We start from the raw sequence: 21726 nt of genomic DNA, 5'->3' as shown, positions 1-21726 counted from the left end.
TAAATCCATAAATACAATCTCATAATACATAAATATATATCTTAATCAAATAAAAAGACACATCCAATGTCCAAAACAGAAGTGAATCATCAGCCTAGGCCACCACAGTCATGTCCTATCCTACTGATCTCAAGGATCTACATCAGAAGCAGATTCACCTGAAAGGATAATAAAAGAGGGTATGAGATGAATCCAAGTAGGGATATATATATAGAGTATAAATAAAGACTGAGATCTAAAGAAAATAAATGCAACGACATGTCAATAAAAATATGCTCCCGCTCCATCCAACAGAACCTCCAAGCTCACCTCCAATGATCAACCGCAGACCGTGAGTTCATTTCACTACGAATAGCCAATGAACCATGCCTATCGCTATTCTCTAGCATCACCAAATTTATGGACCACCAGTAAATACAAGAGAATGTCAAATATCAAGCACAAGAGTCTCGGTCACATGGAGCACCCTCTTGTCCCAATATCTGGCTCAAGAGTCTCGATCACACGGAGCACCCTCTTGCCCAAAATCACACACACATATATATCCGACACAAGAGTCCCGATCACACGGAGCACTTTCTTCGATCCACCATGTCGCAAGAAAGGTTAATGGGTTAGTTATTGATAAACGCATATATTCTCTCATTTTAGTACTCTCTAAACTTGGTTTTGTTAGAGGACTAGCTTTAAAAATGACTTATTACTTTGTTTTCCTCATTTTTCAGTTTTCTCGAGCACTGGATGATTTTTGATGGAAAACAGTTGATTTTGAGTATTTTGAAGAACCGTCAATTGAAGAATGAAGCTAAGACCTTTAAGAACTTCGGAGAATATTTTACTAATTTTTGGTGAAGCCAATTAACCCATAAAAGTTGACCTGAAATATGATCTCTACATAATTACGCTACCTATGAAGAAGTGGATCTAGAAGATTTCACATAATTTTTCTAGAGACATATGAGATAGCTCTGGAAAGCTAAGACATCAAGGTTAAATTTAAATATTTTTCAGGATTTTTTTGAAGGTTGGAATGTGGTCAGAATCAGTGAAACAGTAGTCCAGTTTCCAAGTTAACTTAGGAATCAGAATTTCCTTCTATTGTTCTTTACTGTTTAGGAAACTTGGGGTTGCCGTGAGGCTTCCTTAGGGTTCTAGTATTGTTTTAGATGAAGTTTAGGATTTTGGGGAAACATATTTAAGTAGAAATTTAGAGAATTAGAACTCATTCTCACACACATTCAGACACTCAACCAACTTTTCTAGGTTATTCTCCAACCTTTCTTGTGGTTTTTCATTTATGACCATGTGTAACTAAACGCTTTTGTTAGGGCGTGATGAAGTCTTCATATGATCCTCTAGTTTGTTTATTACTCCTATCTTTGATTGCTCTTTTAATGTTGGATTTCTAATCATCGTGCTATATACTTGTTTGATTGCTCGGATGATTGGCCACTAACTAAGTTTTCAATTAAGTAATTTGATGCAAGCTCATGTAGATACCACACGGGGTTTGGGATCAGCTTCTTGTGATTAGGAATTGGGAACGCCTAGGATAGATATCATACTCTTAGGGTTTACATGGCATGTTAATGAATTCTTGAACGTAAAGGACATCTTGCATGTTCATATTTGAGTTAGATATCATAACCAAATTGCATGCTAAGATAAATGAATTAGCCTAGATACCATAAGTAATTCATGTTTTAGTGGATTCGCCAACAACATCGATTGAGTGGATTAAAGGTAAGGTAATCAACAACTAGAGAGGATTATTAAGATTGATTCATTGTCCTAGTGTTTTCATAAATTTGCTTTCTCAACCAAAATCAACAAGTTTGTGTTTTTTTTACTTATTTTTTTAATTTCATTGCTTGCTATCTACAATCAATCATATCTCAATAACTATCTCTTTTGCTAAATTTAGTATTGTAGTTAATTGTATTGTTTGTCCAATCCTTGTGATTCGATCTCGTTCTTGCATAAGCTATTCTACTATGGTCTTGTGCACTTGTGAGTAATTTAATTTTAGATTTTTGTTTGCTTATTTGAGCGATCGAAAATTGCTATCAGCTATGTTGTCTATTGAAAGTGATTTGGTGAAAAAAGTGGATTATATTAATATAATTAATGATTTTGCATCTCAAAATGTTAAGAGAGTCATATTTAAGTAATTATTTTTAGAGTTAAATTTTTAAGAACTATATGACAATGACGAAAAAAAAATTAAGAGGGCTCATTTTTTAGAGTTCGCATAGGGCTCCCGTAGACTCAGGTATTTACTCTCTATAACATTGTAAAATTGGTTAAATTAATTGATTCAATTTTTAAAATAAGGGTATTGATAATAGGTGTCCTAAGAATACTTATTAATTATTGATTACAACATATCATAATATGTCATGTGTGATGAATACACTCTCACCTAATATTTTAAACTCAAAATACATATATTTTTTTAATTTACAATGCACCTTTTTATCCTTATCTAGTGTGTAATGACACTCATTATCATTTTCCTTAAAATAATTATAAAGATATTTTCCGACAATTATGGATTGTCTTTGTCTTATCCAAGAGGAAGCCACCCTTTTAACGTAGGCCCCACTAAAAAATAATAAATTAATTAACACGGAACATGAAATGTGGATAAGTTGGATTAAACGCCCCCATCGGACCAATTTTTTCTTGCCTTTTGTTTTGTCTCTCTTGGTGGCGTTGCTTGCCCTCTGAGTTTTCGTGCGTCACCACCCCGACCGACTAGGGAGTAGTGAGTAGGGTGGTTAAATTCCAAAACGAAAAGTCAACAGTTGGGTACTTTGTTTGACTTTTCAAACATCTGTTGTTGCTGCTGAAACTGTAACAGAGATTTCAACCCCCTGACACGTCACACGTGGCAGATCATGATTCGTTTCTTGCACCGTTGTATCCCTCCGTGTTTGGCTCTCTCACAATCCCCACAAACGTATTCAACTGTATACGCGGAATCTCTTTTAGTAAGGAAAGGTAGACAGACACAAACTTTCAATGCCTTAAATTTGGCGACTTCTCTACTTTTGTTGTAAATTGAATTTGTGGGTGTTGATTCAATCCTTTTATTTCGATAATATTTTTTCCACCTTGGAGGAAAGCACCCGCGTGAGCAGGGGTGGATTTGGTTTCTGTTACATTCTTTGACTTTCGTGGGTTCTGTGATTCCTTTTCAGGTTTTGTAGCCCTCCATTTCTTGATTCTGAAAGTGGGTTTCAATTTTCTTTTGAGATTCTCCTTATGATTGACGATGTAGTGTTGGTATTTACTAGCTTTTAATTTACTTGTCTGTGAATTGCCTTGTTTTATTCTGTGATCAATAGGCGTATATTGTTGCGATACAAAAATGGTGAAAAGGTCAAATGGGTTCTGTGATGGTCGTTTTCCGGAAGAGCTAAAGAAAGTATTGAGATCGGTGGCGTCGAATTGGGGGGATGTGGTGGATGATATGGATGCCTTGTGTGTGATACCTCTGAGAGGTGCAATGACTAATGAGGTTTATCAGATTAATTGGCCCAAAAAGAATGGTGATCTTCCTCGGAAGGTCTTGGTTCGTCTTTATGGAGAAGGTGTGGAGGTTTTCTTTAATAGGGAGGATGAGATTAGGACCTTTAAATGCATGTCAAAGCATGGACAAGGGCCTAGGCTTCTTGGCCGATTTGCCGAGGGCAGGGTGGAGGAGTTTATTCATGCTAAGGTGTGTGCTTCTTATTTTAGTTACAGTTTGTGTTTTCCTTTTTTTCCAGTTTGTGTTTGTTTTGAATCATTTACATATTGTACTATGGAATTTGAAGTTTTCAGAAAGTCTGTTATGCAGTTTTTCACTATAGGCACCAATTGGACTAAATTTAGGAATGGAAATCGACACGAAATAAGTTTCTGCAAGTCATAGTATTTAGATATGATATTACATGTTGATGCTCCAATGTAACAGTGCTCTCAGTAGATGCCAATTTACAGGATCGAATTACGTATTATGTTCGAACACTATCTATTTCCACCCGTCAACTAGTAATGTAAAATACTATAAGATTAAACAAGATGTCAGCATCGATTTTTGTACCGTGTTCAAGTTCGAAGTCAAGCAACCAGATTTAATTCAATTTTATCTGTATGATATGAAGATTCCAGTTCTCCAGGAGTGATGCATCATTTTACTTGGTCATACGTTTTCAGTTCTATCTATTTCAGTTGTCCGTCTTTAATCTGTTACCTATTGGCCATAGGTTTTCTGCTTTTACTTTTTCATGCATTATTTTTCTTTTTGGCCGGAATTTCTAGACTCTATCAGCTGCTGACCTCCGTGATCCAGATATCTCTGCTCTGGTAGCTTCTAAGTTGAGAGAGTTCCACAATCTTGATATGCCTGGCCCCAGAACGATGCTTCTTTGGGAGAGGCTGAGGTATGTGTGTGTATGGCAAGATCAAAGTCTGCTTGTAGAGCTGAAGATAACTGATGCCATTGCCACTTGATTTTTGTTCTCAGGAACTGGCTTAGTGAGGCCAAATCGTTGTGTTCCCTTGAAGATGCAAATGAACTTCGCTTGGATGTTCTAGCTGAAGAAATCGATATGCTTGAGAAGGAGTTTTCACTGGATTATCAAGATATTGGGTTTTGCCATAATGACCTGCAATATGGGAACATAATGATGGATGAAGAGACGAGATCAATCACTATTATAGTGAGTTCCTAATGTCTTTTCAGTAAACTTCATTGAGGCAACTGATTTATATAACAATTTTGTCCCTCTCCCTTTTGACATCTGTTTGCTTTTACGAAAACTCTATCTTTCTAGCCAATCAAAGGTAAAGCAAAGTTTACGTTGATTCAAGTTTGATGACCCTAGTTAAATAAATTACACTTTCTTGGGTCCTTGTGGTATTTCTCTTCTTATAAGTTTTGCCTTCTTCTGAGGTAGTTAGGCATAGACAATTGAGTCCATTATCTTACTTTTCTTTTGGTTTTTCCTCTTGATTAAGAAACTAAAGTGAACAGAATATGAATGCAAATATCTGTAACATACATTCTAATTCCTAAAATTCGATTTTTTAACATTCTCAGGATTATGAATACGCAAGCTATAATCCTATTGCTTATGATCTTGCTAATCACTTCTGTGAAATGGTTGCAAATTACCATTCCGAGACGCCTCATATTTTGGATTACAGCAGATACCCAGGTAAGCAACTGGAAGAAAAAAAACTGGGTTTTCCAATGTTTCATGGCCTATAAGTCTTCTTTGCACTTTAATAGTACGTAAATAAGAGTATGATTAATTTGCTTTTTTTAAAATACAGGAAAGGAGGAGCGCAGAAGATTTGTCCATGCATATCTGAGTTCTGATGGTCAGTCCTTAAGTTTCTTGGTTCACCGTTTTAGTTTCGTTATGACAGGCATGAATTTGGTTGCTTGGACATACAATTTATCTTTATAGCTACATAACGTATGCAATAATACTACACATCTGTTACGGGCCTTATGGCCTAATTTGGACCAGTACATGGCTTTCTTCGGATGTTCAGATTGTGCACGACCGATGCAGAAATTAACTTTCCTTGATCATCTGCATTTCGATTTGAACTTCAGACAACAAATTTTTACAATTTAATAGTACTATTTTCTATCATAACTTGGAGTGGCTTAGATTACTACTGTGTTTCAAATAGCTGTCCTCAAAATGGTTTCATGCTGGTGTTGTGCATTTGTAGATTGCAAGGCATTCTTGTTCAACCTCCTATCCTGACTGTTTGATATTAATAGTCAAAGGGGGCTGCCTACATTTCGGAATCTTCGCTGGCCTTAGTGAATGTTAGATACTAAATAGAGGATGCCAAAGTCGATATGTTTTATATGGATCCTGTTGCATTCTACCTTTTAATTATTTGTTTCGCGTACTTATAGTAAATCTATCATTTTACATAGGCAACCAACCAGCTGAGCTCGAAGTGGAGCATCTTCTTAGAGATGCAGAGAAGTATACTCTTCCAAATCATCTATTTTGGGGCTTGTGGGGAGTGATTTCGGTAAAACCAAATCTGTCTGAATCCTGATTTATTTTGACTAAATCTGCATGTTTCCGTTTGAAGAGAGAGAGATAAAACATACTCTCTGCTCTGTTTACAGGGCTACGTAAACACACTTGAATTCGACTTCATGGAATACGCAAGACAAAGGTTTAACCAGTACTGGCTCAGAAAACCGACACTCTTGACATCCTCCAGCACTCCCAGCCCCTGATGAAAATGTGAATGGTTCTTCAATAAATATTAATGTGAAGAGCCAAAATTAGTTTCAAGATGTAATTGTCGTATCAGCTTGTAAACTCGTAAGATTTTGTACATAATCGTCGATAATTTAACATTGAATAACTGGGTTTTTCTTCACAGTATGTCTTCAATATGTTCCTATTCATAGAGAGTGCAGTAAAACTCATTTTCAAGGAAAAGTTGATATCACTCGATCATCAATACCTGTTAGCAGATGTTAGCCAAGGCACACAGGGCATAACATTAAAGATAAGTTTTTTGGGGGAAAAAAACAACAAAAAGAAGAGAGACAGATGGTGCAGAAAATTTTATTTATGCAACAGAAATTACATCCACCAAACAATGTTACAAAGAAATACAGAGAGAAGGTTCTCGACGGATGACAAAACTTCCAACATTGTAGCATGTCCTCACAAAGACCCATGCATCTACTAGTATTTAATCCGAAACCTAAAAAGGCAAACATGCTGTAACACATTGACACACCCAAGCCAAACCCCACATCACCAATCATCTTTGCTTTTGTAAACTGTAAGACTGTAGCCTAATTGTGAAACTCTCACTGGATATAACTAACAAATTCACACAATGACTGCAATGTACAATATTTGTAATAGAATGGAGAAATCAAATAAATGAATCTAATTTGTGGTGAATGAGATCGAGAGTTCTTGGAGCTCTAGCTCCGTATTTTCCAAAGTCTGCGAAAGTAGGCCACCATTGATGCTCCCGGTAACACATATCCTTCATAAGATAGAAAAGGCCTACATCAAGCAAGATACAGTGAATGGAAGCATCGTGAAAATTACAGCTTTGTAGACTAATCCACAATACTCAACCCCCTTTATCTGTATAAAGTAAAATACACTTACCAATCTTAAAGACATTTTTCTTTAGTTTCAAAAGGACCTCCAACCTTGCTCAAAGTATAATGTACAGATTCCCCTTTGAACAATAAATATAGAAAAGAAAAAAACATTTAATTTTATTTTTGTTGCCTAAACTTTAAGCTTCATCTCAACCTTCTCCCTTTGAGATTAAATGAATGACAGAGGTGAAAGTGAAACCAACTGCAAACCATATTTAACAAACATCTAGATGCTTGTAATGATATCAATACGACGTTCGATTAAGTTTTGAAAATATGGAGAAATTTACATGGAGAAATTCAAATACCATGTGGTTCTCTGGATCTCCAAAACAAGGCGCTTTACATGGAGAAAATTTTCCTGATATAAAACATCACATATGACACTAGTCATGCAGTTGTGGCCCTGATACATAGAATTATATTGTTTCTTGAGTCTTCAGTTGTGTAAAAGACACACATAAAGCTTAAACTGATCCCTGACAAAAACGCACCTATTACCTTGCAGTCCGCCAAAACTGCATAAAGCCACGGTGGTTTCAAAGCATCCGGAGTCCTGTCCAACACTCCAACATATTGCTATGTGGTCTGAACCATCCGATGTGAATAATACATATGTTTCATACCCATTATTGTTATGATTGACTGAATACCATACCCTCTTTCAGTATTTAAAAGAAGATTATCAAGAGGCACCTGAAGACTTTGTTCCGGAGCAGGTTGTGGGACTGTATGGCACGAGGTGTCCTAGTATGGATGGACAATAATACGTATCCATGATTTAATTCTTTCTATATTGGCCCTGGATGTTTCTTCACAAGAAGATCCAACAGGAACACTTTTCAATCCACCTAAAATTAAAAGCCTTCCATAGATTATGGAAAGTAATGAAGTGGTCCCTTGACAAAAATAGTGCCCTGGTATTGGGTTTCCTTACTAGTGTGTTCAAGCATAATTGGATTTTATTTCAAGGCAAAATGCACAGATGGCCATACTCCCTGAGTTAGAGTCCCTAAACAACTTCAAACCGATGACACATTGTCATCTGGTCGAAAAGCATCTGCCATTCTAAACTATCTGACACTATCTTAACTTGTTTCTTTAAGAATCTCAGATTCTCAGTAGAAGTTTTTTATTATTTTTTTCCTCTCAGCTGTTTCATTGATTTGCATGCTTCTATTTTCTACACCATTAGCTTATTCTCTTTCCTGTTTTATTTTTTTCCCTCAAAGGAAACCCAAAGTTCTATTCCCCTATCATGATAATAACAATAAAATAAAAAATAATAATAATAATAAACATTACTTATCAAGAAAAAAAAAAAAGGAAACCCCAAACAGATGCCGCTTATGTAGTCAAGATTATGCACGACTTACTCACCTGATCTATTCTCAACCAGCACTTCGAAAAATCAATAATCTGAGTCTGCTATAATTTCCGTATTTTCAATTTCAGCATCTGTAAATGTGAGTGCCCTCTGTAGCCTCCTAGGAGAAAGCACCTCAACCTCAGCCATATATGTGGCAGACACAGGTCGATGATCAGAAAGTTTAACCTCAGTCCTCTTGTAACTCAGTAACTTCATTCCCTTGCCGTAAGAAAGGATGCGATCACACCTAAAATAAAAATAGAAAGTTCTGTTAAGCATCATATCATCAGATTATATAAACAAAAAAAAAAGCATCATCATCATCAAACCCTTAGTCTCAAACAATTTGGGGACTACATGAATTTATAAGAAAATGAGTCGTAGTCCCCTACATTAGGGATCAGATATTAACTAGGAAAAAGTGGATAACCAATAGTTATTTGACAATATACTATTTCATCCTTGCAAGCCTTAACACACAAATGCTTAACATTAATATGCATCTACAGAATCGGAGCCCGTTTAACATAATTTGCCTTATTTAAAAATAAAATAAAATTGAGGCCAGCTACAGAATATAGGACAGTGAAATGTATGTAGATTTACTAAGATTGCTGTAATCTATATGAAATATCAGATGGACAAAAAAATCCCATATAATGGAATAAAGTCCTGTTGTGCATATAGAAAGAACAAAAAGTATTTTCATCATATGACATCAAGGGAGAGGATATATTTGCCGGAAGATAATCTTAAAGAAATAGCAACATGATTAAGAACATGATGAAAATTCTACCTATCAAGGAAAAGAGAGAATATAAGAGATCATATATGTCAAACTTTATTAACAGAAGAATAACTAAAACCAAATAGCATAACATACGATAGCATGTAAGCAAAAAATAACATGACGTTAGTCAAAAAGGTGCAATAAACCACAGAAAAGCATGTTTACGAAAGGTATCAATTGTAAGAAATAGTAGATACAGATTCAAGTGAAAGGTTGATTTCAGGAAAAAACTAAGGAAGAGCCAGTAGATGATCATGAGACAATGCAATACCAAAAAACTGATCAAACAATCAATAATTATATTAAAAAATTAAAGCAAACTACATAAAATTATAAATGACTTGTATATTGTGTGTGTCTGTTATACACACACATATACCAACTGGGTCGCAGAAGCGTACCATGCCGGAGTACGCCTCCCAGCCTTTGGATCCTCCCCATAATACTTCTCAGAATTTAGCTCATACTTATATGTTGGTGGAAAAGTTAAAGCACCCTCAGACCATCCATCAAATGCATGACCTTTTCTCAGCTCTCGTACAAGCTGCCAACAGTACAAATTCAAAGCTTAAGTATCCGTCCTAGGTGCTCAACTAAAGAACACTGCACTGGGCATTACACCAGCCAAAAGTGTCGGACATGGGGCTATACTCAAGATCCAAATACCATGCCCATAAAATTCAAGCCATTATTACAATATGGCTCAGGATGTCCAATTCAAAATATCCACAATTATTCAGAATGGAAAATTTTCCACATGATAAAAATATCATATGTTGGTGTCCACTGTCCTAGCGATTATCTAACGTTATACTAGACGAAAGGTAAATGTCATGACAATAATATGGATTTTGTTAAGGTTGCACCTTTTTTTTTTCTTGGCAATAGAAGCATGCACATGAACCACACATGTATCCCTCCAACTCACACACACATGCAACCCACACACACTCACATAAATGCACACAAATGCACACACAAATGCTACCCACAAGGTGGAAAGTTTTTGAATAATAGTATTAGATGAAAAAACTTGTAATGGATATTTACACAGCTTAAATGTTGTATCCTACATCTGCCAAAGAAGTGTAGATGTGTTTTATTTTGATTTGCAAGGGATTAACACCTTTAAGAACAACAATCACATAAATATAAGTCATTGATTATGAGGAAAGGGACACAGATAGAAATATGGATTTTGCTTGTGCACGGGAGTTGAATAAACATATTAAACATAATTTGATCATTTTTACTCAAATCTTAAGACATAGAACGACACTAATGTGTATTTGGTATTACTAGTAAGATTATGTGCATATCACTTCAAGAAGGTTAAACCCTTAAATAACATCTATAACAATATATGATTAGTCCAAAAAAAGAACAGAACAAAATAATATTTTCTAACCTTAATAATTTTGGACAACACTCATTTTTCTCACACACAACAGCTGTTAGGTCAAAGGAAATCGTATTATCCACATGTTAACAGTTACATCTCTATACTAATGTGAATAGTTCAGTTTGTCCATCAGCTGTGGCATCAGCAAACAGTAAAAACGCGAAAGTTGAAACTAGCAATAGAAGTTCTTTTTTTAACTATCACTCGTACAAACTTCTCTTGTATGTCCTTGGTTGAGCTCAATTATCAAGGAATAACTTCACAGAACTTCAGAAGTAGAGTATAAATCATGATGTTTGTTAAATTGGCAGAAATTATAACCTTAAATTTTAGAGTGTAAACAACAAAGAGTGCAAGTGCCAAATTAGATCCATACATGAATACTGAGAGGTTTGAGGGGGGAGGACAGTGGTGACCACTGATAGAAAATCATTGAAATTTGTTTTATCAAGCCCATACTGTTACGACACAATCAAAGCACATGAACTGTATGAAAACTTTTAGACATCCAATTTTGGTGAAACAATTGAGAAGAAAGTTTGTTATAGGAAGAGTTAAGTGTTAACCAAAAAACTGTGAATAACACAAATTGAATAAAGTGCTAAATTTTCAGTAAAATACTGGATATTAAATTAATAGGAATAGATTTTGTAAAAATTCAAACATTACTAATGATTTCTAACCTACCTGGTCGCTCTCCACCAACTTGGACCACTCCTTTTCGGAGATAAGTTCAAGTGCTCTCACATATGACAAGTTAATACGATAGTTCAGATCACCCAACCAGATTATCCTTCTGCATAAACAATAAATTCATCTGGTAAAGCATTTCTTCCAAGGTGGAAGATCCAATCCACAAAAACCAGTGAAATAAAAAATAATCAAATGCATCTTTTTTTCACATTAAGTTTAATATATATAGAAAACCATGTGCCAGAACATAAACAATCATGCCAATGAGCACCTCCTGTTTCTAGTTCTTGTATTTATATTTCATGTATCATGATATAGGCAAAATTCCACCATATATGGATTACCCAGAACTTCAGAGTTCATGTGATCTGCACATTTGCCAAATATTATTTCATAAGTGTCCACCGTTCTAGTGATAAAAAAACATAAATCCACAGGATTCTCGTTCTTTTGCATGATTTGAATCTAAGACTTATCCTATCCCATGCCACACAATCTTTTTCCCATTTCATTCTGCACAATTCTCCATAACATAGAAGGGCCCTCAAAGCTCCACGAAAGGACTCCAGGGTAGGTGTTTGAGACTCCTCAACCTTCAAGATGGAATGCAACATATTCCTATGTGCATCAACAAAGACTTGGGAAATCATGACATCATTTTACCAGTGGGGGGGGGGGGGATAGAGAGAGAGAGAGAGAGCCTCATTTATAATTCTCCACTCCACATTTGTGTGGAATTGAAGAATGGCTCTAGTGAAGTTTACAGTGACTAACATATTCTTTCCAGTGGCCCAGTTCACTCAGTCAATGCTAGTCTATAATATGAAATTATGAATCAAGTGCCTAAAATATAACTTGTTTTCCATAATTTTTCTTCATTGAACTTTTGTCTTTCCACTGACAAAGTAGAATTAGGAACAACAAACAACTGTCCTAAAAATCAGATGGCACTTTGGACACAGACTTGTGAAACTTAAGAATGTCCCTAGTGAAGTTACCAGCTGCGAACGTTATTCTTTCCAGTGTGCTCAACTTTTGTCAAAAAAAAATAGAAACTGAGAAATATAGTATTCAAAAATTTTGACTTCAAGAATTTTGAGTGCAAGTATAGCAGAAACAAATTAGCTCTTCATGCTAAAAAAATGATGGGCTATACTCACTCGTGATCATGAATACTTTTGGGCAGGCCAATGTTGGAGACTGGACGGAATTGGGTTCTTCTATGTATTTCATGCACATCAGCGTTTCTTTTCAGTTCATCTCCATCTTTTTCACCTGATGTCAGGTGAGTAGTTACAAAGCAAAATAGTGTCTGATATATGGACATGCTGACAGACACTGATCCCTGGAAGATTGAAAACCCATTATGCTATGTGAAGAAGTCCCATATAGTAACACCGTAATAAAGTTCATTATGGATTTGGAAACAGAAACAAGCACAAAAATGTTAGAACAAGGCCCTCTCAAATAAACTATGCCTATATTTACTTCCCTAAATGCAAAATATCATACAAGTTTTTTCTTTTCTGCCCTATATCCTCAAGAGGAAACAAGCAAGGCATCCTCAATTTCACATCAATTGTCCTTTTCAACCGTTGCATGTGTAAATCTTACTCCTTTTTGCTCCCCCAATAACTACCTACATGTGTGTGCTACCAACTCGCACTTTGCTCAAAAGAAAAGAAAATCAACTTCCTTATTATACCAACATGAAGATTTTAATGAAAATTTCAAAGTTGATTAAAATGGAAGTAGTCTCACAAACAATAAGATAGTCACATCCTGGTGAACAAATCTAATTCCAACTTCCCCAACACGAGGTACTAGTTAAATAAAACGTAAGCAACTCCTACGCGCAAGACTCCCACAGGGGAGGCAACATGAGGCAAGGCAGGACATACACAACCTTGCCTAATGGAGACGTTGTTTTCATAATTTGAACCTGTGACTAATGCAGTGAAGTAACTTCACTCGTGGAAGTTAGTAATATGAATGAGCCAAAAAACACTCCATTTAGTCTCATACAACATCTATTTTAGTTAAAAGGTGATGACAAGATTTTGTAATACAAATGTACATATTGCTTGCAAGCAAATATAACCTTAAAATCATAGAGTAAACGGGAAAAAAAAATACATTTTCAAAACATGTATTCTTCATTTCTTCTAAATGAAAACAAGATGTGATTTATGAGAACACACAAAAGTGGAACGCCAAGTTAGTTTAGAAAACAAACCTTGTTCCCAATGTAACCCATAACACCAACACCAACAGTAGACACTCTTAGGTTCTGAATATGCCTGCGTAAGCTCCTCCGAACCCATACAGTGAGAAAAATCCCAACCATCTGCTTACTAACTATCCTTACATATGAAGACCTTCTTTTCCGATTCATGAGAGCTTCAAGGTCAAGTTCTGCGAGTAAAGCTATTCCAGGAGACACCTCATTGGTGAATGATTTAAAAGATCTATATTTTTTGAAAGTGTTGGATGCATTGAAAGATTTAACAGAATTGAAGGTACTTGTCCTCTCCAAAACATGCTGAGATAACAAGTCTCGGGGAGGCTCCGGCCAGCTCAAACCAATCTTTTCAGAGTTGCTTAACAGTTTAGTTAATTTTCCAAATTTTTGGGCAGCTGGCTCTTCTACGTTATCTGTACAATCTTCTGTTCGGAGGCAATTCAATCTATCTAGTTTCTTTGGAGAAGAAAATTTCCTCTGCAAATCCTGTTCTACTGGCATATCTAACTTCTCACTCTCAATGCAGTCTAGTTCAGAACTCTTGAAGTTGTTTTCTTCATTGATTGGACCAGCCTTGACTTCACTATAACTGTTGGAGTTATCATCTAACGGATAAATTTCCTCACCAATATCACTATCACTCTCAAGAAATAATTGTTCTTCTATATCAGGGATATCTTCAGATGGCTTGAACTTTGATGGGGATGGAGGATCACTAAAACTTTTGATCTTCATTGTTGAAGGTCGAATCCGATTTAATGTTTCACGAATGATGTTTTCCCATTTTGCAACTGGACGGTTATCTTCTGGACCAAATATATTCCCAGCATTTAGGGGTACAATTTCCTGTATTCTGCAAAACATGAAGTAACTATCATAATTCTGGACAGGAGATACAAAAAAACCGAAAGATACCAACAAAAACATAGGATAATGCGTCATACTTTCAAATAAACTGAAAGAGAATACAGAATGACATGTGGAAATAATACAAGAAATTTTAAGGGGATATAAGAGCTCAAATAACAACTAGTGAGGAATCAGAAACAAAAAATTCTGATAAAAGTTGGATGGCAGGGCTGCACATTTTTTTTTAAAGTTTCAAATTGATAGCTACTGAGGTAAGAGCACTACGTTGGGCATTGCTTACCCAAGCACATAAATGTCAGCGGGTTCGTTGATGTTGATCCAATCATCAATGTCTAGGTCGTCAGGTGGAACTTGTCCTCCGACATTCCATGTGCCAACACGAATTCTAAAAAAAGTATAAGTTTTCATTTCAGAAAACACATTTAACAAACTTAAACTGACAAAAAAAAGTCCTTAGACTGTTCAAAACCAAAGCAGCCATAGGTTAGTGCCTTAATTTGACGTCATCAAGATAGAGGGAATTTTACCTGAGTTCCTTTGTATTGATATACTGTGCCCTAAAAGTTTCGGAAGTCCGTCTTCTTAACTTTGCAAGACCATCTAATGTAAAAAAACCAAAGAATTATGCAAAAGAATCAACAAAAAGAAATTATGAAATACTTCAGTAGAAAAACACTTAACAAGATTTCAAGTAGCCAAAAATCAGATAAATAATCTGCGAATCAACAAAGTTGCAGCCCAACCATACCATTTAGAAACCAAATATTTAACTCATTTTAGAATGCAAAACATAGACCATAGGTTAAACATGTAACCAAATATCAGAACCAAAGATGATGGGCCTATGCTTTTCTAATGCATTGGTCCAAGTGCTTCCTAATTAACAAAGTGAACAATGCTTTCTTTTCCATTATATTCACAATAAACTATTCTATAATAAATTCCATTGCGAGTTTTCAACAATTACTTAACCAGGAAAACAAAGTAGCTGTAAATCCATTAACTTTTAACAGAGAATTAATTAGATAAAAATTTGTGTATGAAGATCTAAGGTAGTCCTGGCTCTGTTTGAGCAGCACAAAATAGAAGGCCCCAAAGCTGCCTTTGCCTACCAAAGGATTTGAGAATATCCTTTTTCGTAATGAATATTGTGATTCTCAATTTGAATCCATATGTGTGAAAGAAAATTCATGGTAAACATACGTCAAGAATCATATAACACAAGATGTCCCTTATATTAGAAGCAAATTAAAAAAAAAATTAACAATTAAAAATTCTGGCTCAAAATTGCAAAAAATTTTCCATCAAATTCAACTATCTGCAACTGCTTTATACCATGATTCACCAAAATAGAATATTTCAGCAATGCAGATGAGACACATTACCATTAAAATCACTCCGAGCAGTCCGCAAATTCTGCTCCCATTCATCAGTCACTGTACAAAAAATAGAAAAGTAAAACTCCACTTTAGGGTCACAATCCGCTTGAGTTATTGTCCGCCCTGAGCTCAAGGCCTCCACGACTGTGTCTTTAAAAGGTGCCTCAAATGTTATGATACTGCGCCAAACTTATAAACCATGTGACTTGGTACTCTCCAAGCGAGACGTGGGACATTTTATGTCTTAACAGTCAAAAATTACCGAAATTGGAATTGCTGGGGGGTAGTACCAGTTAGGGGAGTTAACGTTACCTTGGTCATCTTCAGAGTCAGAATATGGATCGTCAGGGTCGGCGCTGTAATCAGAATCTTTGGCGCTGATGTTGAGCCATTTGCGCATGACCACGCGAGCCCATGGAAGCTGTAGGTACCACCAAGCCAAACAACAGTTTTCAGCGCAATCGCTCTGCAAGTCCTCCGATATGAACATTAAAACACAAAAGAACCAACAAAAAAAAAAGAGCCGAGAGGAGCAGACGAAGAAAGCACCTCCGATTGCCGCGGCTTTTTGCGAGACTCCATTTGCTCTGTAGACCTGGTATAAGCAAATACCATCTAGCTAATCACACAATAAACGAACAACAACAACGAATCGAAGCCGCTTCTCTGCATTGTGCGGGTAATAACCGAAGAACGATCAAAATTCAACATCAACAACCACTGCTAATTTAATTATTATTATTATTACAATTAGTGGAGAATTAATGAACTATATATATAGTTATAGTTATAGTCATAGTTATATACACTATATGTATTATATTGTCTGCAGATCAGCAGATGGTGTGAATCGTGTTATGGTGTGGAAAGGTTGAAACAAAGAACATCTCCGGTCTCCCACGTACCCTCAATTGACAGGCCACGTGGATGATGTATAAAACTGTGGGTGGGTCCCAGCCATGTTTAAGCACAGGTGGATAACTCAATTCTTGATTGGTTTGGTTAATTTTGATGTGGGACTCAATGCTGTGCACCACAAACCGTGTGTTGCTATCAGGTGCTGGTTTCCTTTCCTGGCTATCTACCTAATACCCCGTACTACATCTCATGATCTATGAGCATAAAAGTAATGAGAAAACATTAGAGGAGAAAATGTAGACATTGCTTGTATATTTATAGATTGAATTAATGAGTTACTCAGTCAACCACCCACTACTTTTTCATGATATCAATCAGTAACATTAAGGATTGTGTTGTCCCACATCGATAAAGATGTGTGGATATATCATATTTATAAGGACTAAGTCCATCATTAATCATTAATAAGACACTTTTTTAGGTTTAAGTGGATTGGACTTAGCTCACTGGTTTGGTTCTAAGGAGAACCAAAGTCGTACAGGTTCGATGTATCCATGGGAATCAGATAACCCAAAGCGGACAATATTATTGGTGTGTATGAAGGTTTGGATTCTCAACATATTGAGAGAAGTTTGCATACACATTTCGTACCTACACAAAACATAAAGATATAGTCACCGTGTTGCGTTTGGTGGACAATTTTGAAAAGAACATGTATGCTGTCAGGCACTCTGATGCCCTATTGTATTTTTCTATTGGAGTGAATATATGCTCTGTTTATCAAAAAAAAAAAAAAAAAACATGTACGTTGGTCTAAATGATAACATATTTTTTTTTATTTAGTAATTTTAATAAGCTTGTCAAATTAATAATTTATTTATATAATAATAATAATATTATTATTAATGATATTTCAAAAGCATTAACTAAAAAATAATTTATTGAATTATTGAATCAGTCAAAAATATTAAAGAGTAAACGAGGGTATTTTAGGTAAATCAATGAAAAGAGTATGATATTTTGATAAAATTTGGTACAAATATTTGAAAGGGTCTTCAAAACCACTATTTTCAGAATGCTCATTCAAATTGTCACCAAATTAACTGAAATGCTACTTGTTACTTTTAATGTATTTTGTGCTGAAGTAGTATCTGCATCAAATGCACCCTATATATAAATCATAAATACGTTTTTATCCTAAGTCATAAATCATAAAACTCAAATTGTTTATTGAAACTTGGAAAAATTTAATTTAAAAAACCAAATCAAATAAGCTTTTTTTTTTGGGTAAGGAAAATTAAATAAGCTTAGCTAGTGCTTATGCATAAAATGATCATGTGCGTCCAAATTTCGATTCCAATCTCAAACATATTTCTCTACGGTATTTGGAAAAAAAAAAATGATCTTGTCCTTAGATAAAGAATAATAATTATTATTTTGTTTTGGTTGCTTAAGATAACAAAAGAATAGACGGTGCATATCCATGATTATGTATAATAATTATTTAAAAGCAAGGCCTGCACTTGCTAATCAAACCAGAAAATGATGGGCCTTGTGACCACATGCTTTCAAAGCATAATAAGTAATAATAGTAGTACTAACAATAGCTAGAGGGAAAAAAGACACCAAAGAATATCTAATAAAATCTTGAAAAGAAAGAATAATAATTAATTATCTGCACATATTTGTTGTTAAAATCAAAATATACAGAGATTTATGATAAGGAATGGAATCACTATATGTCCATAATTTTGATGTCCATAATTGTTCATAATCTAGATGAGAAGTGTGTGAGACCATTTTGTATTAAATGGCCCCCCACACTTCTCCTCATGTCACCTAGATTATGGACAATTATGGACATCAAAATTATGGATATATATCATTTTGGGATAGGGAAAACGAGTCTTTTAATTATACAAAATTAAAATTTGTGATTTTTGACTTCTTGATAATTAATTGATTATGTTGTCAAGTCTAAACAATACCCCCATCTCACAGAGATTGAGCCAATTTTTTAAAAATGAAAAAAAAAACTTAAAACTCTTACTGCCATGAAAAATCATGGTTTAGGAAAATCAATCATGAAGAGTGAAATTAAAAGTAAACAACAACAACAAATATTCTACATTTGATTTGGTTATATGTTACTGTATTTGTTTATACTTGAGACACATTTAATCAAGATGGGCCATGTATACACAACATGGACCATAAACAATATTATTTGTCCTTCAAATTTTCTGAATATGCACACTTTTGGTCACATCTAATCATCTATGATAAAAGACAAAAATAAAAGAAATTATATATGAACTTACAAGAATTTTTTTTGGGTAACATGAAATCAGGGGAGGATTCAGGGGACTACACTAGGTTGTAGTTCCCAAATATTTGGGTAAAAAAAATATACTCATACATTTATACATAAATAAATATACTTATATATATTTATATACAGACTCATATCTAAATATACACTTAGCGACTTAATAAAAAACACACTTTATAAACAGGTCCATACCTAAATATCTAAGGTCATAAGCGGTTAAGGACTAACTGTGCAAGTGTGTAACCGTATTGCTTTGTAAGTTCGTCTCAAGACTCTCAACTCTCGACAAACCTAAATGTCTAATCCGCTAATCTCAATAACATGTGCTGTCAATTAAATAAGTGTAATGTTGTAAATAGTCCAAACAAATTTTCAAAGGGGTGCTGCCCCCCATGCCCCTTTAACTTTTAGTAGTTCCCCAACATCAAATCATATCTCCACCCCTGCGTGGAACCCACTCAGTTGCCCACCAGACAACTGATTGGTAAACCCTGCAACCCTCATAAACTAGATGAGACTCGGATCAAGACCCATTACTGGAGATAACGCAGGGTAGTATTAGCACACATTGGGTTAAACAAGAGTTCATCTTGCAAATTGTGATAATGAAAATACTCATGAAACTTGAACTTACGACCTCTCGCTTACGCTAAGAGTTACCACGGTCAAGTTTGCCATCTTGATCTGTTGTTTATCAGCTTGCTGCACATACTGTCATCAAACCTTAATATATATATCAAGGTTTGATCTTCTAGTTTTGATAAAAAAAAATATGGAGTAAAAGTAAAAAAAAAAGGGTAAAAATTACAATAAAAGGCTTAAATCGAAATTGTGATTATGTGATATATAATATAATATGGATTAATCGTCTCAAGGGTTTCTTGTTTGCCAATTTTCCTCCCTTTTTTTTTCTCTAAATCCTTGACTTGCTTTAATTATCAGATATGTTTTCATGCTCGTTATCTTAATCAACAGACAAATTCCACCCTTATCACTAGAATTTCTTTATAATACAGACAGACATATATAACCAGATTAATTATCACAAAACAAGGCATATAAAAAAGACATATCAAATCAAGTACTAAGGATCTGTCGTACCAGATATATATATATATATATATATATATACACACACACGTACCTCGTACGTGTTCTCTAACAGATTGGACTTGGAGGGATTGGAGTTGCTTTAGCTCTCTCTCTCTGCGTTTTTTTTCCTGCAAAATTTCTCTTCTAGAGAAAGAACTAGTAGGTCAGTACTTGGTGTTTTGTTCTACCGACAGAGAAAGGCCGAGAGAGAGGGACCATGTCTATTATGACTTTCGCTAGCTTCTGATGTTGATCGTTTATATATGGACCAAATGCAACAAATAAATATATATAATTAAAAATTTTCATCCTCTTTTGTCGTGACACGTGGCTACATACAATAATTTTGTCTTTATTACACAAAAAGACAAACGTATAGATAATAACACTTCACCGGGAGTATTTCGTTCAGGGATTGTAGTCCATATAATTTTGACACGTCTAACTTCTTATTTTTTCCAATTTTTTTTTTAGTAATATTCATTTTCAATATGGGCAATACAATATTAATGGGGTTTCACATGCATTGATGTATCATATTAATGATCATGCATGTGTCTTTTCATCTCATCATCATTCATCAATACTTAATTAATCGATTTGTTTTTTTTTTTTGAAAGTCGAAAAAACTTATCGCATTAGTTAAGAACCAATACAGAGTACACATCATGTGATAATTTTCTCTACCCAATGGTAGACGAAACTCATAAGACAAAACCCATCAATAAACGAAACAAACAAAGCCCTATCTGTGTCAATGGGCACCAAATGTACTTCGACACTGGATAAAAATGAAAACACAATGCAAAACAAACAAATAACTCGTCTTCACACTGAGGTAGGATTGAAACAATAAACTTTCATCTGTAGAACCAGATCTATCAGTTGGAAATCACATCCAAGACATATGTGACAATTTAAGGTAGTATCAAAACATATTTGAAAAACAGAAGCAGATCCGGATGAAGATCGAAAGAGATCAACCATCATCCTCATCTTCTTCTTCATTGTCGCATTAATGTTATCAATCGTCAAACCCACAGGTAAAACACTCGAAGAACTCAAATTATTCGATAAGCATACTAAGGCTATCTCACGAGAAATAAAGAAAACTACGGGGAAGAAGGTGAAGAAGAAGGATCTCCACTCCTCCAATCAGACTGTCGATTTGGAGAGTTTGAAGAAGTTGAGAGAGTTTTGGAGAAGTTGAGAAATTTTATTAATCGATTAGTTAGTTAAATAGTATAATTGACATCATATATCTATATCTATATACTTACTATAATATAAAAGTTGATTTTGAGGTCTACAATTGCTCCTCATATAAGCTTAATTAATATCATGTGGTACCTCTTATGAAGATTCTAACTATGGTTATACCTATATTTATTTTTCCAAACTTGTCTACTATTAATTTTTTTTAAATAACAATAGTAGCAATAATGATGATGTAATAAAATAAATTTCTATATCTATTAGGACTAAGATTATTGTCTTAATACATGTCCCTTATATTATATATATATATTGTGTTTTT

The 21726-nt window shown here is 34.8% G+C and overlaps 2 protein-coding genes across 10 annotated transcripts; one reads left to right on the top strand and one right to left on the bottom strand.

Moving 5' to 3' along the window:
- Positions 1-2986: 2986 nt before the first annotated feature.
- Positions 2987-6416, top strand: LOC120016088 (probable choline kinase 1). Of its 2 annotated transcripts, none has more exons than XM_038868682.1 (8): positions 2987-3235; positions 3351-3724; positions 4309-4430; positions 4514-4709; positions 5090-5207; positions 5326-5373; positions 5951-6051; positions 6152-6416. In XM_038868682.1, exons 2-8 carry the CDS (start codon positions 3374-3376, stop codon positions 6263-6265), a joined length of 1050 nt encoding a protein of 349 aa, XP_038724610.1. In that variant the 5' UTR covers positions 2987-3235; positions 3351-3373; the 3' UTR covers positions 6266-6416. The 2 variants fall into 2 exon arrangements, with proteins under 2 accessions (XP_038724610.1, XP_038724609.1); XM_038868681.1 differs by having other exon boundaries at positions 2988-3203.
- Positions 6417-6588: 172 nt separating this feature from the next.
- Positions 6589-20367, bottom strand: LOC120015972 (type IV inositol polyphosphate 5-phosphatase 3-like). 8 transcript variants are annotated; one of them, XR_005471860.1, is made up of 13 exons: positions 16457-16664; positions 16220-16373; positions 15914-15964; positions 15056-15128; positions 14809-14913; positions 13653-14511; positions 12577-12761; positions 11411-11519; positions 9723-9865; positions 8543-8778; positions 7657-7718; positions 7471-7568; positions 6589-7058 (listed from the first exon to the last, which is right to left on the bottom strand). XR_005471860.1 is itself a non-coding variant. In XM_038868509.1 (12 exons), the coding sequence occupies exons 2-11, from the start codon at positions 16487-16489 to the stop codon at positions 8574-8576; spliced, it is 1917 nt and encodes a 638-aa protein (XP_038724437.1). In that variant the 5' UTR covers positions 16490-16502; positions 20242-20367; the 3' UTR covers positions 6589-7038; positions 8543-8573. The 8 variants fall into 8 exon arrangements, 5 of the variants coding, with proteins under 5 accessions (XP_038724437.1, XP_038724439.1, XP_038724436.1 ...); XR_005471861.1 differs by having other exon boundaries at positions 6589-7038; XR_005471862.1 differs by having other exon boundaries at positions 6589-7038; positions 7664-7718.
- Positions 20368-21726: the final 1359 nt, after the last annotated feature.

The sequence above is a fragment of the Tripterygium wilfordii genome, chromosome 15 (genome assembly GCF_013401445.1).
Source record: "Tripterygium wilfordii isolate XIE 37 chromosome 15, ASM1340144v1, whole genome shotgun sequence".
Classification (NCBI taxonomy): Eukaryota; Viridiplantae; Streptophyta; class Magnoliopsida; order Celastrales; family Celastraceae; genus Tripterygium; species Tripterygium wilfordii.
The sequence above is the reverse complement of the archived record's forward strand: the minus strand, read 5'-3'. Positions and strand labels throughout refer to the sequence as shown.